This window comes from Thunnus maccoyii, chromosome 16 (genome assembly GCF_910596095.1).
Source record: "Thunnus maccoyii chromosome 16, fThuMac1.1, whole genome shotgun sequence".
Taxonomy (NCBI): Eukaryota; Metazoa; Chordata; class Actinopteri; order Scombriformes; family Scombridae; genus Thunnus; species Thunnus maccoyii.
Window position 1 is genome coordinate 23,546,172 of NC_056548.1, and position 24,749 is coordinate 23,570,920.

A 24,749-nucleotide genomic window follows, 5' to 3' on the forward strand; every position below is an offset into this window, starting at 1 on the left:
TCTAATTTGATGAATATACGGCATATTTTTCTTATTGTCAACAAATCCCATAAAAAGACCAAAACCAACAATAAATTAGCTCTTGTTCCGCAGTACTCCATCTAGTCAAACACTATTATGTTCCTGTATTATCACTATTAAAGCATCAAATGTGTATTAATACGCTGCTGAAAGTAGTCCCCAACAAAATGCACTATTTACTCCTGTTTGTGTAATGTTTGCAAAAACTACACTGTCCAGCTGTTTTGAGAAATGAAACTAATATTCTATTATACACAGATGTTATAAATAATATGTAGTTGAATAGTAAATAAATGTTCTTTTCTCTTTTAAAGTAAAAGAGGGGCTGCTTTGAAAAATAAAATAATGTGCATCCTAATATAAAGTGGATCGATCATATTGGGCTCTTAGATCGTTCCTATTGTCTGTGTCTTCAGTTTGGATTTGAGTGGCTATGTTTCCTCCAAAGATTTGTGCTTTGTCTGTAGTGGCACTTCAAAATTGCCACGGTCTCAGAGCATATGATACAAACTTGTTTGTACTGCCCATGGAAAGTATTTCCTTCGTTTTATGCATGCAAATACAGTCATTGTGTATTGGACTCTGAGTGGATCCAAAACGCGGGTGGCCTACACTCAACATTGTACCTGAATGCCTCCTGTGTAGTCACTCGCTGCTGCTGATCTGCTAAACATGCTGCTAACGCTACGTTTTCTGTCTAGACACAGGGTAAGAGTGTCCATTCTTTATTAAAAGCTCTGTTTTCACTGTCTACTTTTCTCTTTTTAGAGCACTTTTCTCTGACTCATGTCATGCCTCATCTCTGGTCTCTCTGACATGCTGGAGTCAGTTGGCAGAGTCCTGAAGCACTGCCCTGCCCCTGCACAGAGTGGAGCAGCTCGCTGATAGCTGGTCTATTCACAGTTCATTAATATTAAATCTATCATGTGTCCAAATTGCACCAAATTTGACACTGCACTCCCCTTAATCCCCAGCCATACACCCGCCAAGTGTGGAGTCGATCAGATGAACGGTTCAAGAGATACGCAAAGGACATACATACATACAGAGATTCCTACCTCTACATATATATATATATATATGTTTCTTTAAAGATTTATGTGTTTAGTAGGAATGAATGGCTTGGGACTGAGAACCACAGTAACAGTAGGGAAGTCAGAAACTCAACAAGTCAAACAGTGTTGTTTTTGGTCTTTTCATGGGATTTGGTGACAATAATAAAAAATATAGAATATTGTCAGCCTTATCCTTTAACTACATGTTTATTCTGTCATTGATAAATAATACACTGGCTGTATGTGTTACCAAGTTTAGTGCAGTTATGCACGGTTGCACCACATTGCTAAATAACAACACCTGTTCAAAATATAATTCTGTTAGGTTTTGGTGAAATTTAAAGGGAGATGGTATCTTCTTGTGGCAGCTTTGATCCAAAAATACCAGCATTGACCTTCAAAGCTCATATTAGTCAATATGCTCCATGTTAAAAAGTGCTGATACAAAGAGGGTGAACACTAAAAACAACACATTTCTGTTCAACAGATGGATGTAAACTCATCTACATTCAGCACTGACTGTTCTCACAAGCAGTTTGCTGCTTACACCACTCTAATATTGTGGAGTTTATCTGAGAGTCTTGGTGAGGACCATTACTGGTAGTAAATAAACCTGCCACATGTGATAAATGGTCACTCTGGTGTGAGAAAAGAAGATTTACTCTTTAACACTCCCTTTTTCATATCTAACAGTATCAGATGTTTGTAAACTCATTGTGCATTTATATGAGGAGGGGGTGGCCACTGAGGTAACTAAATACCATGATCCCACACTTATAAAGTCCTTTAAATGTGTCTCCCTGTGACAAAGTATCCTTTCTGTCTTTGACAGCCTGGTATTCAGCATCCTTATATTAACTCCACATTTCAGAGACCTGCCAGTCTCAGTCTGAAATGACTGATGAGCGTAAGCTTCAATTCACTGTGAACTGTTCAGCATCAGCGAAGGTTTCTGTTGCAATGAGGGTTGTGGATAAACAGCTTCATATCACTGTAAGCTGTCATCATTGTTGGTGGCTGAGGACTGATGTTGGGCTGCTTGCAGTTCCTGGTGAAGCTCTCTGACAGCCAAGATGCGCGTGAGCATGCTCTGTAGAGTGGTCTGCTCCAATGGTTGACAAGTATACCAGTGGGAACTGAGGTCAGAAATGGAAATTTAAAAAAATTAGAAAAAACAGAAAAACTCTGCATGTTAGCAGCTTCAAGAGAAGGAGAACGTGTTTGAATTTTCATATCTTCATTACCCTGATGTTTTCTCCTCTCAGATCTGGAAAGGTTGAAATATGCTTAATAGCTTTTAGAAGAGCAGATTGATACTATTCTCATATCGCAGTCTTACAAATATGAAGCTGAAACCTGCAGCCAGTTAGCCTGGCTCAGACTGGAGAAATGGGGACACAGCTAGCCTGTTTGAAGGTCAAAATCTGCCTACCAGCATCTCTAAAGCTCAGTTATTAAACATTGTTTGTTTAATCCCTACAAAAAACAAAGTCCTACATTACTACAACTGTTTTTCATATTTGACATGTACTTCATTTAAAGGTGAACCTGCTGCACTGACACACTACCTCAAAGATGTCTTTTTCTTAAAAGCTTTTACAGAGAGAAATATCTGGACATCACCAGGTTTATTAAATGTGATTCTGACCTGTGTGTGTGGACATTCTGTTCAGGCTGGAGGAAAAACACGTCAGTTCTCTTCTTCACCGTCTCTGGGCTGTTGGAGAGCAAGTTCGGTTTTATTAGTTGTTGTAAACACATATATGATTGTAAGTACTGTTGTCTTCATGTGTCAGTTTGCCTGTAGCTTTGCTTTGTGTGTTTGTATGTCTTACCATCTCGAGAGGTAGAACTCATAGAGTCTGACTGGACAGTGTAGAGGGTTGGTAACGTTTTCTAGCATCTCCAGGTCTCCCGCTTCCTCCTCCTGCCTTTTTCTGGTTCGCTCTAAAAACAACAGTAAGTACCAATACTCAGTTAATCAATATTTCTTAACATAATTTGCTTTTTGAGAAAGGGAGTCAATCTATGAATCTGGCTTTGATGCTTAGAAAAAGAGCGAAAGCAGATACATGAAACAAAATTGTTGATGTTCAGAAAGAAATGGTCAGTTTGAAAATACAATTTTTATTTAGAAAGATGTACATGTGCTGTTCTCTGACACCCACCTGTCACCTCTCGGCTCGGTGTGGCAGCACAGCTTCTCTGGTATTGGAGGTAGTGGATTTTGCCGGTCCGGCTGCAGGGTTTGGAGTGGCGAGTGAAGTTGGAAAAAGAGAGGCTTTGGTGCTGCGCCAGCGTGGTGAAGCGGAAATGCTTGGTGCAGAAGAAGAGAAGCGTGTTGAGCAACACTATGGGTGAGTAGGCGCCCAGCTGCTTACACTCCCACAGGTAGTGCTCTTCAACACGGGAGGAAACAAAGCCACCTGGAGGAGGAAGTAGGAAGTGGGGATACAATTGATCAAAGCGACCTACTGCCCATAGGTGTTGGGTTGTATTAAAGCAGAATTCATTTATTTTTGCCCACTTGGGGGCAGCAGAACAAGCTGTAAACACGACATTGAAACAACTTAATAATCAATATGAAAATCCTGTTAGCAAACAGTTGGCCAATTACACATCCAGCAGACAAAGTGTAGCCTTAGAGTCATGTTTCGGTCCACCTGATGAATGTAAATCCAATATTTATTCTCCTTTTAGCTCTGTTTTGGTCTCCACCAACTCCTGGAGGAAATATCTTAGCTTCTAAGTGCTCCACTTTGTTCACCAGCTAGTTGCTAACTTTGTCTATCTCTTTGTCTGTTAGTGCTGGGCAGGTAGAAGAAAAACAAAAACAGCTGCCTGCTATAGTTAAGAAATGCTGTCAATGAGAGTGAACCAAAACATTAAACTTGCAGGCTGTGAAACCAAAACAATGAGCTGAAAGATGCTAAAACTCTCTGTAGAGCTGTGGGTTTCTTACTATGACAACCTTTTTACATTACATGTACTCTTTTGACCCATTGCTAATATAAAAATATTTATTAGTGCAGCTTTAAATGGTCATACCACTAGGTAGTAGTTTAGGCCTCCAGAGTTGCAGCATCCCAGTGATCTCGGAGGCAAACTGATTGTACAGCTCGTCAGTGAAGATGTTCTCTATGCGGCCCTTCATGAACAGATACTGTCCGCAGAGAGGGAGATAGAAAACAATGAGTTGAAGTGTAGGGAAAAGGAGAACCACACTTAAAGAAGCAAGACCCGTGACACAATATTTGTGTACCTGCTGTATCCCCAGACAAAGGTAGAAGATGCTGTCCGGGCTGTAAGTCTCTCCATTGGGCCGACGCACTTCTTTGATGAAGCGAGACAGAGCAAAGCTCAGCTCAGCAGAGTCACACTGAAGGATGTCTTCTTTAATATCTACTGGACCGGCTACAGAGAAGAGAGACCATACAGTACAGTTGGTATAGGATAAAACAGATTCAATAGAACAACCAGCGGATTAGAGGAAGAGACAACAGAAAACAGTAAAGAGAATGAAGGCTCACATTTTTGGGGTTGTTTGCTCTGTTGTTGGACCCAGCTCCTCCAGGCTTTAACCCCATACAGGTGGTTCAGTTTGGAGGTGGCTGGAGATGCCGCCGCACTGCGGTCCACTGAACCAACTCGCCTTCGACCCTGGATGGACAGAATAGTAATGAATACTGGGTAGTGTAGAAAATGACTGACATGGCTGAAAGGTTCACTGTGAGCAGAGAATTGCACTTCTTGGCCAAAAGTGCGTGAATTTGAAAACTTTTTGGTTCTATAAATACACATAACATCCAAGAACAGGGAGGTACTCTTGGTTTGAGAGGTTTTTGGAATCGAAACAAACTGCCTACAAACTTAAGTCTGAAGAGTAAAAGGTTAAAATGAATCTGAGTTTACCCAAAGACTGCTGATCTATCAGGGGTGTCAGTCATACCCGTTTCCGGCCGGAGAAACCTTCTCTGGGTCTCTTCACTCCTCGCTGTGGAACAGATGACTTCTGATCCAACGATTCTGCAAAAAAGACACACACACACAAAAGACCTGTAGGTTAGAGTCACATTGTGTGTGTGCTGTCGAGTATGTAGTTATGTAGTTTTTCTATCAGCACTTGTTGTTTATCTTCATCAAATCAATAATATTATTTGTGTGCTGGCATTCAAACAGTTACACACGTGAAAGCTTTGAAGTTTTTTGACAGATTGATTTGGGGTTGACTATAACTTTAATTTATATCTCACCAGGTGGGAAGTCACTCTCCAAATCCATCATTGGAGAAGAGGGAGGTTGATGCTCGGCACTGGTGGTAGGTGGGTCGCTTGTCGTCGTGCCCTCCTCTGGCTGGGTATTAAGCTGGGGTACAGTTGACTCTGTGCTCCCCTCTGAACTTACAGTAAGTGGCAGGTGGGCTTCCACTGCTTTAGGAGTCTCCTCATCTTTGTGGATTATGGGAGGGACCACCTCTGACTCTACATCTCCACTATAGTCTGTACACATGCACAAACATACAGTATGCAGAGAAAAAATGAACAGAGACTTTATTAATGTAGCCAAAATATCTAAAGTTTGTAGAATTACATACAATCTAAATGTATGTTAGTCAGGATAAGACCTCACCTGCCCCGGAGACATGCCTATCATTCTGATTTTCTTCCTTCACAGCCAAAGAATCTGATTGGACGGCTGCATCTTTTACATCCTTGTTCTGTGGTGGTACTACAATGGGCACTGGAACCTGGAAAATATAGGAAAAAAGACTTAACATTTGTTTTACTGCTGCACAGACAGCAGGTATTTCAATTCAGTGTTATATGTAATGTAATGGGACGTACAGGCATGGGCATAGCCATTGGAACAGGTGTGTGCTGGGAGTACATGTTCATAGGCACTGGAATGAAGACTGGTACTGGGACTGGCACCATTAACACCTTCACATTCTCCTCTCCTACTGAGCAGCTGCCTGAGGGCAGAGACAGAGCTGGAGGAAGGAGGGAACAGGAAATGAGAGGAAGAAAGATTAAGAAGAAGAAGAAGAAGAGGCAGGGAGAAAGAGGCAAAGAAAAAGAGGAGAAATAAATGAGACAAGATGATAATCAAGAATGTAAATTAAGGACAAAAGATATCACAAAACATTGAAATAATTACAAAAAAACACTGAAATCTCAGTGACTAAAACACATTAACTGGGTCACAATTAAATGGTCACTTTGAACTTTTTTTTGATTTTAAAAATGTTGAACAGAATATTAATGACAGGTGTATCTTCTCTCTTGCTGGTGAAAGTAAACTAAAAAAAACTATTTTCAAGATCTACACATGACATTTATCATCATGTTGTTGTCAAGGCTATTGTGATACACATCTAAAATTATACACAGTACATACAATACTATGTACAATACTTTATATGAGATTGTATTTGGTCTGACTCTCTTTTATCTCATATGAGTGGACCTGTTAATGAATGTTTCACTAATATAAGAAAACATTTCCTCATAAATCCTCACAGTTAATTTCAAATGTCTCACAATAGATGAACTGAACTGAAATAGTAAAACATCTACAGACTACATGTAACCTGACTTCAGATGTTCTGGCATTTCCCAAAGAGCTCTTATCTGTGCAACAGGTCTTTCTGAATTCATACTAATGACAACATATTAATGAAATATGCTGTCAGATGCATCAGTAGTCTTAACATTTCAAGGAACTTTAACTAACTTTTCATGACTTTATATCAGAAAAGATCTTTCAAAAATGTCTTTAGTATCCAGCGATTTTCGAAAATACACAAGTCACAACTATTCACAACTTACTACCAATATCAAATTGGCTTTATCATCTGCAGCAGTTGAATTTCTAAACTACAAATCTGCTATACTGACTTAGTTCTTAGAAGGAAGATCAGTCATCAGTGTATAAAGCTTCCTTTTTAATCTGTCGGTTAACAAATTTCACAATCAAATATAAGTCTATTTACGTGTACATGTATCATGGATGGAACTCAAAAAGTCAAATGACAAACACTGCTGATGTAGGAATTGAGAACAGCCTTGGTAAATTGTTACAGATTTGATTTACACACTTGATTTAACTGAAGCAGAACTGCTGCTTGATATAAACAGGTTTGATTTAACATCTTTTTTATTCTTCACGACTCTGTTCACTATCTTTTAAGGTTTGAATAAGTGTAAATATACATTGCTGAACACAATACTTGTAATAAATCACCTTTCTTGCACTTAAGGCAAAATGTTAGTGTCTAGTTCTCCTGTCTCCATTAGATGTATTTACAACCCATGTCTTCTCTTCAGCTTCTTTGAAAGACACCGTGAATGCTCGACTGGTCACATCTTAATTGTTCATTGGTTCTCTGTTATATAGAGACCCACAGTGTGCATATTGTTTCCATGTATTTTTTATCTATAATAACTTATTTCTATGTGTTATATTTATTGATTTGTATTATTTTCATGCACTTGTCTGACTTTAATTTTCAACTGGTAAAGTAATCTGGTCTAATCTAATTTTCTGTTTTTAAACGTACTTGAAGTGATTTAAAATGACAGTAGCCACCTGTAATAGAAACAAACTATTTAGCTACTACATAATAGATACTTCATAGTTCTGTTTAGACTGATGCGTCTGTGTTTCTCATGTGTGGGTAGTTAGTTTTACATCCAAAGTCATTCCAAACTTCTTTCTTACATTCAATGTTACTGAGACATGCATACACACACACACACACACACACACACACACACACACACACACACACACCTCATACTGATTATTGCAGTTTGTAGATTCTATATTTATTTAGTCATGAATTACATTTGGGGGTTTTTTTCATACTGATGGAGGCCATTTGTAAGTGATATGGCAGGTAAATTTGAAGAAATAAATTTCGCCACAAAGTTTTACTCTAAAATTAAATTTATTGACTTTTTTTTGCATTTACCAAAACACAACTTTTTCTTCAGGTGTTGACAATATTTGATTAAAACAAGCAAAAGCAATAATGGAACATGATTTCACAATCGGATACATGTCAGTTGAATTATTAAAAAAAAACAGAAAAAAAAACCATGCAGTTACAGTAGATAAGTAACAAAAATTTCCAACATACATAAAGTAGGTTGTAAAATAAGTAAAAAAAAAAAAAAAAAAAAAAAAAAAAAAAGTAAACTTCAGAAATGTAATGCAGGGTTGGAACCAACTGAACAACAGATGGATGAATTGAAGTCAGTCTTGGTTCTCATAACTGCATCAGTAGTGAGGTACAGCAAAGAATTTAACCATAAACTTTTATACATGACACATACATAGTAAACTGAACATTAAAATGTAGCTTAACAGTACAAATAAGTTAAGTGAACATCCAAATAAATGTTTTTATTTCACTCAGACACTTAAAAAATTCAAGTGATTGCAGATTGTAGCCTCATTTATACCTGTTAGTGCATTTTTAAGTATGACTGACTGGAAGGTTCATCCTGGTTTATCAAAAACTCCCTAACCTCCATCTTCTACTGTAATCCAGTCATCCACTGGTTATTTTGGCAGTAACAGTGCAACCCGAAGATATACACATATATAACCCTATAACCCTCCATTGGGTCTAGAGGACTTTCTCAGCGAAATGGTCCATTTGTGCAACAACTTGACAGCTGTTGTTGAACACCTTGGTGTTTTCTACATTATTTAATCTGAATTACAGGCAATCATATGCACTCTAATATAAATGAGCAGGATTAAAATGATAATAAACCGTTGGCATGAACATTCATTTTTATCTACTGCTATTTTGGCAAACAAACCTGCACTGTACTGCTTTTGAACAATATCAATCTAAGTTGAAGTAATGCTTTCTCTTGCCATGTTGGAGCTATTACTGTTTTTCTTTTTCTTTTATAAATTACAGCTGGATTATGATGAATCTGTGCCTGATCTAGAGGTAAGATGCAGAGTTTATCGCAGCTGAATGAAAATTCATTAAAAAATGAGTCCCAGTTTTACAGGGAATTGCAATCAAACAAAGAATCATTTAATACTTATTCAGTACTCAAGTATTACACACAAAGTAAAATCACATTGTTAGTATGGTTGCCTGGATCCAGCCCCATGAATCTGCATGTCTTTGTTGAGTAAAATTCAGTTTTAGCTTTACAGATTTTGCCTTGCTGGCATTTGGCATTCGTTTAGCAGCCATTTCCTAAACATGTGAACAAACAAACAGCGTGTTTGCTTATTCAAAACCAATGAAATGTGACCGGTTTACATGCTACATTTTTGGAAGAACAGATTCTGTGGGCTGCATCTGGGGAGGCAGTTAGGCACAAGTGACCTTAATTAATATAAGAACCGGGTTACAGACTGTATGATGGGTGTTATGCGATGAAATATGCGATAAGGTCATGACTTTACAGGCCGGGACATGAAGTGATGCCACATCACACATGTGTACGCCATTACAGACCATTTCCTGAGGCAACTTACACAAATCACTGAATGGAACAATAGATTCAGGAGTTTTAAGACACTTGACAAATGTGCCATAACTGGAATAAACTGTAATGAAGTTCTATAATGAAGTGTATTTTGACACAAATTAATAAATAAAGTAAATCTTATTTTTCCTACCATGTTACAGTACTCTGTAAGTATTTCAACCTTGTCAAGACTGTCATCCCATCTGTTAGACCACTTATAATATCCCCCACACAAAGTAAATACCCTTTTATATGAAGCAGACACAAACAGCCATGACAATCTGTTCTGCAGAATGTATGACAAGTACTGCCATCTTTAAAAACACAGAAACACTGCTTCAAATGCATAATATCACTACACTACCAGTTCACATTCATGTAACTAATAAGAACTAATGGTGGTCCATCCAGCAGTTCCAGTTGCATTTGCCGTGAATATGGTTTTCAAAACCACAAAAACAAAAATGACTAAAAGTAGTGTAAGTGTGAACACAACCGGATAACCCTGTAGCTGTTAAAATCTTTGTCCAGGGTCAGGGTGGAAGATAACTCCTCATGTCAGCAGATCAGGAGGCTGTGGAGAGAAAAACTCGGGTGACACACTCGACCCTCTTAAGTCAGTTGAAATAGCTTGAAAAAGCACATAAATCTCCAAAGGTCATGTCAGTACATCATAGTTGTTATTCTGATTGCAATGGCATTAAAATAAGTATCACAATTTACACACACAAACACAATATAGGACACCTTGGATACAGCTGTGCTACGAACAATAACTTTTTTACTAAGTGATATTGGATATTTAGAGTAAAACTGACATCGATTATCTGTGTTATTCAGAAGGCTCACCTTGTTTTTCCAGTTCAGGAGGTGTTTTGTAGATGAGTCTTGTGTGGTAGAGTTCAAAACAGGGTACAGGACAGAGGCTGGGCTCTCCTGAACACGTTTTACAGTAAAACGACGTCTGCCTCCGCACTGTCCCACTATTCTGCTCGCAATCCTTCATTTCAGAGTGCTCCGACTCTTTACTCTCCCCATCCTTCTCATCAACTGAGTTTACTCCCTGTGCACCCTCTGCCTCCTCCTCCGTTTTGTTCTCTGGCTCCTCCACCTCCTCCATCTTCTGCTTCTTCCTCTCCTCCTGTTCTTCCTCTCCTCTCTTCCTCTTGTAGTGTGAGCAGACCTTACAGTCAGAGTCAGTCTCCCTCTTGCCCAGGAAATGGCGTCCGGTTAAGCGTGCTGGCACGCCGTTACTTGGCTGAGTTTCTCCCTGAGGTTTTGGTGACGGTGCTGGAGATGTGGATGCTTCCGCAGACGGCAGGTCAACTTGCGAGGCGCTATCTATCAAAGCTGGTGCAATTATTGAAACAGCTAGTCGTGAGCAACAAATCAACGAATGTTTGAATAAATGAGTAACTGAATAAATGAATAAAAGGAAAGGTGAAGTTTGTGACAGCCTACATAAAAGGTCAGACCAGCAATAGTCTTGGAAAGCATTAGTGCTAAATCAGTGCTTTCATTTTATTGTCATTTATTGTGTAGATTTTGTTCTTGATAGATCATCAATATTAACCCAACATATCAGTTTAATCCTTGTGTGGACAGTGACAGTTCAAGCATGCTCAATATAATATGACAAAGCGTTCAGTGACATATTGTCTTCACTGTGATGATATTTTATCTAAATTTTCATGCATCCAACCAATGCTCTTTTTCCACCTTTACTGTATGCTACACTGCACATCCACCCACTCCAATTTCACAGCTTCTGCCATAAGAAAACTGCATCTCCTTCAAAGTGAGACTTGAATGGATCAACTCTATTAACTCTATTTTTTGAGCATTTTAACCTTTTTACAAAAGACTGTGAGTATTAATTTTTGTGCTTGGCAATGCAAACATTGTTTTAGTATATGTTTTGGGTGAAAATGTTTAACACACACTGGAGAGATTTTACTGAAGAGTTAGCACCTTCACAGTGTGCACAGTATACAGAAAGTCATTATAAATTTACATCCACAGTGGGAAATGTTTAAGACTGTTGCAACATTATGTTTGCCAAAAAAACATTTCAAGTGCATAATGTTGTAATGTCTGTGTGAACAATGTACAGTAAGCTGAGCACATGGCATTTGTACTTCCCGTAGTGCATTTTATCGACAGCTGCTGTACATGTAGCCAGAAATGGTGCACATAATTCCTGCTGTGCAGCTGTTCTGTGTCCTGTGTGAACGAGGAATAACAAAACTAAACTGCTCAGGTGTTTTTTGTAGTTACCTGCTGACTCAGTGGAAGGTGTGGGCAGCAGACACATGCTCTCTTGGTCCATGGTGAACGGCCGGCAGAGAACTGACTTGTTCTTCATTTGACGGCGACGGGACACAGGCACCCGCATGGCGTCAGTCTGAGTACTGGCCTAGATAAAAATGAACAAAGAAGATCTGATCTAATTCTCAAACCCAGATAAGCGTGTTGACTGGAACTCATATCAAATATTTAAAACAATTGTGAAATACTATTCTTTTCAACAATTAACACACACAAACTACGTACATGGTCTAGGTTCTTGCCGTCTACGTTGGAGGTTGGAAGTGCTCCTGCAAAAGAACAACACTGTATTAAAACCATGCTTCAAACTAATATGACTGTATAATCCTACTGTAAATACTGCTAAAGCCATGTGGACACTCAATCATGACATCTGCCAGCCAAAAGTAAAGAGGCCAGTTGGGACAGTGAGGAAAGTAAAGTCTCAAATTCTTTTTTTTTTAATGTTACTGAAGCCCCTACAATTAGTGTTATAAATAATTCATTTTTATATACTTGGAACATTTTAAGGCTACAAAAAATCAAAGTAAGAATGAGTTTTAAAAAGGAAAACTTAAATTAATCAAGCTATTTTTTGCTTTGTACTGTTTGTTGTTGTGCTGTTGTATGTTATGATTGTGAGAGACTGCAGATGTAACTTAGCTTTGAGCTAACTCCGGTGCAGTGCATCTTTTATGTTAAAAACTACACTGTTCCAATAAATAAATACCATCAATCAATATTCTTGGCATGGATGACTGTGAGGAGACCCCAGTCTAGACCCTGGAGATGCCTGAAGCGTATGGGAGGAGCTGGATGAGGTAGCGGGGGCCATCATGACCTTGACCGGGACAAGTGGCTCAAAAATGCAGAGATGTACTTAAGACAGCCTATGTGTATGGGCTATGTGTGTGAACTAACCAGTCAGAGCCCTATCTGCTGACACGCTGGGCTGAGTGGCAGAGCCGTTAGCCAATGAGACAACATCAGCTATGACAGGATTCATCTTTGAGGAGTGGTGGGGCTGAGTTGGAGCTGGAAGAAGAGAAAGAGGGGATCGATCATACTTGACATGGAAAAATATTTGTGATTGTTTTAACTTGTCCTTAGCTGACCCAAAAACATGTTCTCGCAATACAATAACATTGCAATGGGAACTGGCCACATCTAGTTTTCCATTACATCATGTAACACTGATATGACACAACACAATTTACCATGTGGTGTTTGTGGGGCCGTTCCAGTACCATTACTGCTGGTGTGTTGGCTCGTCTCAAAATGCATGTAGCAGTACTGCAGTAGGCAGGGCAAGTTGCAGAAGTTACGGACTGAACCCAAACACTGCAGCTTCTCAGTCAAGTAGCCCTGTTTCCTACAACTGTCACAACGACCCATCTGGGCAGGAGTGAAGAAGAAGGAGGGAGAGAAAGACAGATGAGAAGGTAAAACAAAAACACAGCCACATTGAACTCTTCTTGGTGCAATAGCATACAATGTAAAGTGTACTGGAAGAACTATTTACTTTACCCCGTAATAGAGTACAGTGTATTGGGACATGCAGTGGGGTCTGCAGAACTCCTCCATCTTGCCTCCATAGTGGCTGTGCAGCATCTTCTGGCCAATGCTGGAGCAGTAGCTGCAGGGACGCCAGGGGTGATCCTTGTTACGAGATGTCAGATCATGTTTGAAGAGTAGTTTACAGCCTGAAACACACAATGAGTGGGGCATAGATGGGACAAGTATAAGCCTACAGACCCATTGACACAGATCATATAAGGGATTTAGAATTTAGTGAGATTCCTGCTCATGTTTGGGATGGAAGTTTCAGTTTATGACATTCAAAATAATTCACAGGAGAGGGAACTGTGAACTAACTCACTTTCACTGCAGAAGAAGAGGTCTTGTTGGTTGTAGCTGATAGTGTCAAAGTGCACCTTCTCCTGTTTACAGCACTCACACAATGCCAGGACATTTTTCTGGCTTTTATACTGCTCACAGCACATCTCACTGCAGAACATAGAGATACGACCCTGCAGGAAAAAATCATTATTAGTATTAGTTGATGAGTGCTACACTCAGGTAATACAGGTAGCAATAAGGATGTTAGTGTTTATGTATATACTGAGTGTTTGTATGTGCATGACTTACTTGGTGACTGAATAGCAGCGGTTTGATGTTGAACTGTTTGCTGCACTGATGGCAGGTCAGTTTGGAGGCGTCACTTGGTCCACCCTCTGCTGGTTTCAGGGGCTGACTAGGGGGTGCTCTGGCCTGGGCTTGCCCCGGGACAGAGGGGGAGGACATGGCTGGGTAGGGAGGCACCAATGGGGGCACTGAGGTATTACTGGGATGATGGCCGGGGTAGGGGACTGAAGATGGGTAGTCCTGAGGGATGGGAGGGACTGAGCTGGCTCCGGCAGACGGCCCTGGTCTGGGGGCATCTCTGAGGGAGGGGTCCCTGGGAGAGGAGGTTCCATTGGTCATGTCTGCCTGAGAGGCGTGACCGGATTTCTGTAACAGATGGAGGGAAAATAACAGCACGGTCAAATCTATGGGGATTAGACAGACAGATGTTCCATCATCAATCTTTTTTCTTGTTGGATATTAAAAACAGTTCCAATAATCCTGGTACCCTTACCCTGTATATAGAAACACAGTCATAGGAGCAGAAGTTACGAATGGTGCCGTCCACCATAGCTAGATGATACTGAGGAACAGCTGGAACCTTGCACAGGCAGCATGGGAATGGAGTACCTAGGGAGATAATAGTAACATTAAACAGCCTACCTGCTAGTATGTCAACATGCATTCATGTGTATTAATAAATAATTTAACAAGCTTTCCCTGTTGTGATATAAGTACTGCATATACCAGTGTACTCTTGCACGTAAGTATGTGTTTCTGTGGTGCACCCTACCGCTGAGAGTGTGTCGGGGTGGTCGACTCTGTTCCACACAGACAGGTGAACAGTAAAGCTGAACTTTGCCCTTTTGGTCTCGTTCCATAATGGTGGAGGACACTATGGCCATCTTGTGACAGTAGGCACATTCAACCGTTTTTCTGCAAGTCTGTAACACATTGAGTATTGTAGAGTTTTACATTTGGCAGCAATCACATGACTGTTTGCTTTACAAACATGTAGGTGCTGTATAATTTTTTTGGGGATGTTATATGATTACTGGGACCTGAAGCTGAAATGTTTGTGTTACCATCACGCAAAGTTGGCTAGAACTTACACCAACCTGGCATAACATCCTTCCTTTTAAAAAAGGAACCAAAGTGATAATAATTTCTCTCTTCTTTAAAAAAAAAAAAAGACCAAACATACCTGTTTGTAAGTGCCAATGCAGGTGGGACCACAGAAGTTGAGCTTAGATCTTTCAATCACGAGTGTTTGGCAGGAGCCCGAGTTGCTATTACAGTAAAGTCCACAGCCTTCACAGCAGTTCATGGCTAATTGTCGGATCTTGCGCCATGTTACAAAGCAAGCATCACTACAGAGTCTGTGCAGACGACCTTGATGGCTGACCTCATGCTCAATCTGCTGGAGACATATCACAGTCAAAAACAAAGACAACATAGACAATAAGACTGTGGAGCAAATAAAATTGACCCCAAATCTGTCTTTGTCATAAAAGCTCATTTCAAATTTGTGGATCTTACCCTGTTGGCGATTTTACACACACTGCAGAAAATTTTGTCAGGCTGTCGCTCAGCTGGTTTCTCCTGTGGCTTCTCAGGCTTCTTCTCAAGTCGTTTGTCAACCCATTTGTCAATGACCTTCTCAGAATTTTTCTTCTTGTGTCTAAAGACAGACAGACAGAACTGGCCACAAAAGTGCATGAAAGCGTTGTCATCTGCTGGAATCGTGATCATGTCCCTGGGCTGAAGAATCTCTCTGTGAAAAAATACAAGCGATACAAGATGATGGCAGGTTAGAGGATGGATAAAACAAACATAACCTATCAAATGCACATGATTTACAATACTAGTCAAAAGCTTGGACACACCTTCCCATTCACTTGAATGAGAACATACTGCATGTGTTATACAGGTGACTAGAGTGAATGCAATTTCCTTTGCTTTGGTTCCAAGCTCCAAATCAGCGTATTATTGTTATACATTGAAGGTGCAACATTTGAAAAGTATTTGGATTCTCTTATATAATGTCAAGATTCAGTCAAATGCTGCTGCCAGTGACATTTGCAAAGAGCACATGAAATATCACTCATGACTAGTGAAAAGTGCCTTCAGTGATTGTGCATTAATTTTGTATTCAAACTTCAATGTTTTAAGGGAACAGGCCCTCCATGTTTATTACCTGGACAAAAGGTAAGGAATAATTACTTCTAGTCATGTAGACTACTGTATTGTTAAAATTATAACATTATTAATAAATAAACAAACAAACAAATAAACACATGAGTACAGTGGGTTATTACTATGTATCAGGTTTCACATGAACCAATTATGTTTTATAGGCCAACTGTAAGCAAATGGCAGTTTGTAAGTAAAGTCCTGACTTCGATGATTCACCAGTATAAAGTTAATTCTTGGAACGGGAACATGAAATTGGGAGACCACAATATACCTGTTGCACTGGAAACAGGTTCGGTTTTTGTTGGCTGGAGGCAGATGGCCAGTCAGACAGACTGTGGAGCAGAAGAGCTGTGTCGAGCCTTTTCTTTGGAATGCTGTTTGGCCTTTTAGCAGAACCTAGAACCATTTACAGAACCATGAAACTCATGAACACATCGAATAAATGGATTGATTACTTTGTATAAAACACAGCTGGTTAATTTTTAAGTTTTATATTTTTATTAACATTTTTATCTCATTAATACTTTATGGAGCAACTTTTTCTAGATCCTTTTGTCTTTCCATTTAAATGTCAGCAGCACAGTGTTGCAACAGTACCTTAGAGCAGCCACTGCAGCGAACACTACCGGGAATGGGGGGGTGAGGTGGGCGTGGGGGCATTTGTGTCAGAGCTGGGAGAGAACTTGGGACTGGAGCTGGTGGTCTGACAGGAAGGGGAGCCATGGCTTGTAGGACAGCTCCTCTACCTGGGATAAAAATGGCCGTTGGAGGGGGAGCTGGGACTGCTGCTGGTACTTAAGTGAATAAGAAGAGAAAGGTTGATAAAGCCAAGAAATCATGATTTTAATTATTTTAATGCTTCCCTTTGAGTTGAACTCTTACTAATCTTGCAGAGTTTAACCAATACACCTTTTCCATTTTAATTTGCTACAGCAGTCAAAACACAGGTGTACCAGTAACATTTGACATGTCATGAAAAATGTTTATATGACCACTGCAAAAGAATAACTGTGGTAATAAATGACAGAAAACATGTCATAATGAAAAAAAAAGAGAAACTTATCAACTCACCGGTAGGGGATGCAAAGGTGTTCCCTCCACCTACAGAGTAAACAGAGCTGATCCTCAACTCCTCCTGAATAAGCAAACAAGAAGAGAGGTTTAGTTTAAGAAGTTAAATACTGTATATGTTCCTAAACCTCCAAAGCCTCGTCTGTAAAGCATTTTAAGTCATGTTCAAAAGTAAAAGTTCTTAATATAAATATAATCTAACTAAATATTTTGTATTGTTATAAAAAATATGTAATTTTAGTGGCATCAATCAGCATGTCGACAGCTTCAGGCCAAATATATTGTTATTCACTTGCTGACACTTGATGAATCCTCCATTGTATTATCTAATATGAAAATTACAAATCAACACCCGGTACTGAACAAAATAATGATAACTTTCTCTCCCCACACCTACCTCCTGATGCTCCAGCTCCTCTTTGATCTGTCTGATGGAGCTCTGAGGCAGTAAAGCAGCGTCATAACCCTCATCAATAGGCTCATCTTTAATGTTGATACTCGGGGAAATCGGGGGATTACTGTCCTCTGTCGGAGCTGCCTCTGACCTCTGAAATAATAATAAAGTATTCGAAATTAATCGCTGAGGATTCACAAATGATCAATCTTTGACTTGTATTCAATCACACATCTTGCTGTCATTTCATCTATTTTCCAATGCTGAAAAACATTTATTATATCATTTAGAAATCTCTGATCACAAAACACCCCAGGTCAACAGAGAGCAGCTTTCTGAGTCTTGTGGCAAAGTACATGCAGAAGCGAGATGAGACGGTTAATGAATGAATTTTAGCCACACCTTGGCTTTTCATCCTCAAGATGGCAGATCATTTTTAAGGAGGGTAGATCACTGCGCCAGCTGAGCCTCAGAGATGCAGTGAACCTGCTCCAGAGGAGCATATGTTAAACCTGGGTATGTTACATTTCCAGCATTGTAAACTTTTCCTACCTCTCCTTGCTGGCTGTCTTCTGTCTCCTCTGTCTGGTTCAGGACCCCTCCATCTGACAGAGAGGTAGAACAGAAAATATTTAATTAGAACAGTACACTCTTCAACCAGAAGTTTTAAACTACACATGTGCCAACCAAAAAATACCTGAAACTGATGGACAATGCACATATACTGTTGCATACAATATCAGGCCAAACATATAACTATTTTTTTCAAAGCATTTCAGCTACCTTTTCTTAGTTTTCCATGGAAAACAGTCTTAGCAAACTGGGTTTATTGGGACAAACAAAAGCTGTTCGATTCCCATGCACATCTGTGCCATTCATCAGGGCAAGTCACACCAAGCCCCGACACACCCAGGTGACCTCAAAGAACTAGACTCAACTACTATCAAAATAACTTGTCAGTGTTTCATGCCAAATTTGTACTCCAAAGAACATTAGGAGAGACCAACAAACCAACTAAATGGCCTAATTATATACCCAGAATACTAAATTAAAATGTGTCAGACAAAAAGTTGCAATTGGCTCTGTCAAAACCAACAGCGCCAACACAACCCACTAACTAGAGGTAATAACTGGCCACAGACACGTAATGACACCCCACAGATTGGTTGGTGTGTCAGGACCTTCAATATTGCATTGGTGATTGATCGTGTCCTTTAAAACTGTATGAATGTGTGTGAATGAAGCTTTACCTTGGCTGTTCTCGGGCGTGTGGTCCTGGGAGGAGTGGGAGGTGTTTGCAGACCCACTGCTCCCTTCCCTCTCTTGGTCCTCCTCCTCCTCTCTGGACTCCCGAGCAAAGGGATCCTCTTGAATTTTGTTGTTCCCTTGTTCTGGCTGTTTGTCATTTCTGTTCATCTTGCTCATATCAACGTCCTCCAAGGTGCCCATAGGCAGGGCAAAGTGCCAGTCTTCATCGTCTTCCTCTGGCCCATACACAGGAAGGCCGTCCAGCGCGTCATCAAACGCCGCCCCTCCGCTTCCTCCTCCTCCTCCGCCTTCATTGGTTCCCATGGTAAAGGAGGAGCGTCGGTCAGAGGAAGGGGAGGCAATGCGAGGGAAGGATGACTCTTCTATCCCCTTGTCTATCTTTTCTTCTTGTCTGCTGCTGTTGCTATCCTCTTCTTCCACCGGTTGATGTTGTCCTGAAGTTTCATCTACTCCCTTTGTCTCATCCTGATCTCCGCTCCTGGAGGAGCTTGCAGAGCCCCTGGAAGAGTCAGCAAAGTCTCCCAGCCCCATCACTTCATCAAATACTCTAGATAGGCGTTCTTCGTGCTGTAAGGGGGGGAAACGTTGGTTGAAAAGCTGTTTCAAAGGGGTAATTCATATTAGTACTTTAGGGATGATGCACTTCACTCTTCTACACATGAATGTCAATATCTGACAAATTAATTTTCTACAGATCAAATCCGTTTTAGTAGCATCTACAACAAAATGTTCATTACAAAGACTGTGTTGCAAAAGGTGTTTTTACAGCTCTCCTTAGATGCACCCTGACTGCTGAGGTAAAAATCTGTCCTTCTCTATTAGAAGAAATAAGTTCAAGATGTCATTCCGCCATTCAGACAGATATTCATGTTTTATATTGAATCCTCACTCCATTTATATGCATATGTGCCACTTCCTTATAATGGACCATAATAAAACAATACGACAAAAATGGATTCTCACATCTTACTAACTTAATGAACCATCAGATTTTGAAAATGCCCAACAGACCTTGTATTTTTCTAATCAATTATGTGTTCATATTAAGCACTTAAAGATGAGTATTAATTTATACATGGTTGTTTCTTGTGGCATTTAGTGACTATATAAATAGCACTCATCCCACTTTGCATTTTACTATGGAATACAGCTGTGAAAAAAAAAAATTTTTTTGGATCTTTTGATTACTGTTAATGAAAATAGACAATTGGAGACATCTATTTATCGAAAAGAAACTGACAGAAACACCATTTTACACTCTACAAGTTTCCACCTGACCGTATGATCAGCAACATCCTATATGGTCAGTTTATGAGGTTGAGACGAATATGTAGTAAAGAAGAGGATCATCAAACTAAGGCTAAAGAAATGTCTCAGTGATTTAGACAAAGGGAATATGACCAGGTAATTATTAATCAAGCTATTGAAAAAGTTAACAGAATAGATAGGGAAGAATTATTAAATCTTCCCCCTTGACACACTGAAAACAGAATAACTTTTCTATCTGAATATTGTACGGCATCTATCCAAGTCAAACAGATTATTAACAAACACTGGAAAATCCTAGAATGTGACCCAAGTTTGAATCATTTGTCATCCTCTAGACCTTGTTTTTGCTTTAAGAGAGGAAGAAATGTCAGTGATATTGTTAGTTCTATGTATAAGGAACCTGCACAAACTATCTGGCTTTCTCAACAAGTGTATGGAAACTATAGAAGTGGAAAATGTGCACACTGTTCAAACACATTTGATCCCAAGACATTTAATAACTCTCATACAGGAAAGAAATATGATATAAAAGAATTCATTAACTGTCTCTCTGCCCATGTCATTTATATCTTGATAATGCCCATGTGGCTTAATGTATGTAGGCCAAACAAAGCACCATCTTAAACTGAGAGTTGCTGAGCACAAGGCTGCCATCAGAAATGGAAATATGGATTATGTCATTGCTAGGCACTACAAGGAGAAAAACCACGGCTCGGCTACTTCCCTCAAATTTATTGGCATTAAAAAAGTGCGACCTAATCCAAGAAGTGGTAATTTGATAAACCAGATCTTAAGAAGGGAGGCATTTTGGATTTATGAATTGAATAACAATTGGACCTTATAGACTTAATGAAACACAGGATTTGAGTTCTTTTCTGTGATATGAAAATACTAATTTGATCTCTCTCCACTGGTAATTTTGGACGCTTAGGGAGAGATGAGCCACTAGGTTCTCAGATTTAGTGGTGTAGAGGGACAACTGTAGAACCGGTTGTCTGTTCTTGTCTGTTCTTCTAAGGAAACTTAGCTCATCCTCTTCAGTCAGTTGTTCACAGGAGTTAGTTCTTTTAATTAAGTTAAAATTATGTAAAATGGTGTAATTCTTGTAACTCTGTGTAATATTAACCATGCTATGTTTTTTGAAAAATGTAATTTTGTGTAATATTAGTCATGTTCTTTGTAAAATGCTCACCTTTGAAACACTTTGAAAAAATGAAAACTGTGAAAATTAATGTGACCCAGATGCATTTATCACACCTGCAAGTACTCATGTAATTCTGCTGAGCCAACCTGAAGAAGCTACAGGCTAAATGTGTTGTTTGCTCTTAATAAAGTCACAGTAAAATCATTTCAGTGTGGTGGTTAATTTTGATCTTCACTTAAATTCACAGGCCTTTGAACAGCACATATTTTATTTGATCATAACAGGACAAGCACAGGTGGAACTAACAACATTAACAATGCCTCTTCTCCATTGAAGTGTCCCACTATGTCATGCCAGTGACACAGCATGCACAATATCAGGGCCGTGGAACAGGGGCACCTAAACAGAGTGCAACCGTTGTTAATGTTGTTGAATACAACTGTGCTTTTCTTATTCTACGTGTCAAAATGCCTGTTGTGAAAAGGTCTACTGGTCCAACTACTGCATACAACTGTCTTCTTCCACTATAGACAAGACTGTACACAGTCTGCCTCCAGCAGTGAACCCATTTTCAACACAGTTGACTGGAAATCCAACCTTTTCCCTTTCCTAACACAGAGTAACATAATAATAAACAGAATGGTAATAGAGCAGTGACAGCCTACGGCCAATACACAAAGTATCTGAACGTGGTGATAAGGGAAGATATGATTTGGGCTCTTTATGTTTCTGTTTTATATTCTAGTGTTATTGTTAGTTTATTTGTTATTATCTGGGTTATAACGAGGAACAACACCTCCTCACAACATCATCAGATAACGTCCTAGTTCACTAGATAGCCTCTTTGCCAACATTTTAGGATCTAGCTAATTGAGCCTTACTGTTATCATGTAACTTATTTCAGTGATTCTCAAACTTTTTCATACCAAGGACCCCTAAACTGACCCAAATTAGACCACGGTCCCCAGCTGATTTTTAGATGTTTCATTAAAAAAAGTGTATGAATCCAATGACCAAAACAGTCATACATTCTGACTGTCACTATGTTACTTATAGATGGGATTATGGTGAAAATAAATTATTCCCCTTTTCGCTGGGAATTCCCTTGAACCCCCTCGAGGACCCCTGGGGGTCCCAGGACTCCACTTTAAGAACCACTAACTTATGTTACCTACTATAGGTACATGACTATATATCATCTCATCATTCCTTGCACTCTTCACTTCTTTGCACTATTTGTATCCTGTTTACAGTTCACAGGAAAGGTTTCACCTATATACAGTCAATCCAGGTGTATGTGTTGTTGTTGTTGTTCTGTGTAAGTACACTGAGAGCCACTAAACCAGAGTCGAATTCCTTGTGTGTAAACATACTTGGCCAATAAAGATGATCCTGATCAATGTCTTGCTATTATTGATGGTAATGGCTGCAGGCCTCATGCTGCCCAATCATTTGCAAAGAGGGGGCGTCCCACCAAACTCCGCTTAAAAATCGGCATTATACTGCTTTCTGGCATATTTGTAATTCTATACTGACACACAACAAAGAACCCAATTAAGACATTGTAGCTGTTGCTGCAAGTGAATCACAAGGGAACATTTAACTTCAACTAAATATCCACTTTTTTATTGTTCGCAGCAGCCCTGCGCTATGCAAAGGGGGCTTTGTGCAACCAGCTGCCACACAATGTGTCAGTGCTAAATTGATAAAGGCTATGGTGATTCACAAAAGGGTCGTATTTCATGAAGTGACTTCGTTTTGCTAATTATAAAATTGTCAGACTGCATCATTGCTAAACATGCAGCGAGCTAGCGTTGCATGGTTGTAAGCTAAGCTGGCTAACGTTAGCTTATATATATGCACATCTCGACTGGGAGCTAGTCCACAGTAACGAAATGTCACAGTATGTGGCTAGTATGCAGCGAATCTTCCTATAATTACATATCAGGAGTGTATTTCTTACCTTTAATCGTTTGAGTCTAAATTCCTCCGAGTCCGCCATGTTTTAATTATGCTGCAGACGCCGCGCTTCAAACACCCACCAGCTCCACGACGCCGAAGTCAGCTTCTAATTCGAGCTAAGGGGAAAGTTAAAGGAAACATAAATAATGATGTTTAGCAGCTGATTCTCCGTTTTTGCACCACCTACACTTATGAAAATGTGTTATGCATCATAGCAAAAGCCGTAACGCTGTTGAAACCCAATTTCAGATTTGTGAAACCTTTATTTTGCTTATGAAAACAGAAAAAGGGGCAATGTCACTGCTCTTCCCCCATTCAGATCAAAAACCACTGTACTTAAGTCGCTGGAGCCTATTTGGTAATCTAATCCATATAGGTATAGTGGTTTTTGATCCGGACCTGGTCTAATGTGGTCTGGATGGGAGAAAAACTATGAAATCACAATTTTTCTGTTTTTTTTCCAAATAGAATAAAGGTTTCACAAATCTGAAACTGTGTTTTAATGCGTCTCTGGAATCTCCTTGTTAATCTAGTCCAGGTGTGGCAAGTCTAAGTATAGTGGTTTTTGATCTGGACCTGGTCTAATGTGGTCTGGATGGTAAAATAATCAGTGAAATTATATTTTTCTGTTTTCATGAGCAAAATAAAAGTTTCACAAATCTGAGCATGGGTTTAAACAGCAGTCAGGCTTTTTGTTTCGATGTGGATCACTTTTCACAAGTGTAAGTGGTGAAAAACGGTGAATTATCCGCTAAATATCATTATTTATGTTTCCATTAACTTTCCCTTTAACTTTTCCCTTAACACCGAATCAGAAACCGACTTCAGTGTCGTCCAGGTTATGTGTGCAAGCAGGATGCTGCTGGAAAACATGTATGAACAGGCAGCCGGCTAACGTTGATAAATTAAATTTGCAAAAACTGTATGAACAACACAACACCCACAAGTGAAACACATGCTTTCGACTCTCTATGAAGTTAAGAAATCCTTTAAACTGGCCAAATAAATACAAAGAAGAACAAGTGAGAGAAGAAACACTGTAGTTACCGTAATTTTTAGTGATGGGTTCTCCATAATTTACTCCTGATACTGTGGGCAGTTGACAACTGGTAGTAGCTTTCTCCAGCAAAATTATAGTTTTGTTTTTTAAGTGCAATCTTTGGTTGTAGATGCGTTACATCTGCTTATAGTCTTCAAATTTAACATCTCTTGGCTTTTTCAAATATCCAAACGTCCTATATGCATGTCAGTACGGTAATTTTAGCTTGGGTGACTGAAACGATGCATTTATGTTTGCAGAGAAATTACAGCTCCTATTTTGTTGCTTTATGGCAGACTGTATATAAAGATATCTTTATATACTCATCTTGACGTCAAATAACCGATATCACAAAAGATATGATCTATAAATGGTTTAAATCTTTTTGCAAATG

General features: G+C 39.5%; 1 protein-coding gene across 3 annotated transcripts; it reads right to left on the minus strand.

Annotated features, from left to right (window-relative positions):
- Positions 1–1,466: 1,466 nt before the first annotated feature.
- On the minus strand, positions 1,467–23,742 carry si:ch211-266o15.1 (zinc finger MYM-type protein 4). 3 transcript variants are annotated; one of them, XM_042389258.1, is made up of 29 exons: positions 23,318–23,742; positions 18,923–19,508; positions 18,225–18,277; positions 17,676–17,825; positions 17,279–17,342; positions 16,805–17,001; positions 16,479–16,603; positions 15,551–15,785; positions 15,216–15,431; positions 14,805–14,955; positions 14,526–14,641; positions 14,036–14,398; positions 13,767–13,917; positions 13,415–13,590; positions 13,105–13,282; positions 12,809–12,922; positions 12,134–12,177; positions 11,858–11,996; positions 5,921–6,066; positions 5,706–5,823; positions 5,330–5,575; positions 5,026–5,102; positions 4,607–4,736; positions 4,339–4,490; positions 4,125–4,239; positions 3,245–3,502; positions 2,912–3,023; positions 2,725–2,793; positions 1,467–2,212 (listed from the first exon to the last, which is right to left on the minus strand). In XM_042389258.1, the coding sequence occupies exons 1-29, from the start codon at positions 23,354–23,356 to the stop codon at positions 2,065–2,067; spliced, it is 4,668 nt and encodes a 1,555-aa protein (XP_042245192.1). In that variant the 5' UTR covers positions 23,357–23,742; the 3' UTR covers positions 1,467–2,064. The 3 variants fall into 3 exon arrangements, with proteins under 3 accessions (XP_042245192.1, XP_042245191.1, XP_042245190.1); XM_042389257.1 differs by having other exon boundaries at positions 15,216–15,428; positions 18,923–19,538; XM_042389256.1 differs by having other exon boundaries at positions 18,923–19,538.
- Positions 23,743–24,749: the final 1,007 nt, after the last annotated feature.

Bases quoted from the DNA above. Each gene is read 5' to 3' on its own strand.
- si:ch211-266o15.1 (XM_042389256.1), bottom strand. From the start codon at position 23,356: ATGGCGGACTCGGAGGAATTTAGACTCAAACGATTAAAG. The intron at 12,923-13,104 runs GTAAATTGTGTT...CTCTTCTTCCAG, and splicing joins GGCCCCACAAACACCACATG to CTCCAACTCAGCCCCACCAC. The intron at 3,024-3,244 runs GTGGGTGTCAGA...TGTTGTTTTTAG, and splicing joins ACCGAGCCGAGAGGTGACAG to AGCGAACCAGAAAAAGGCAG.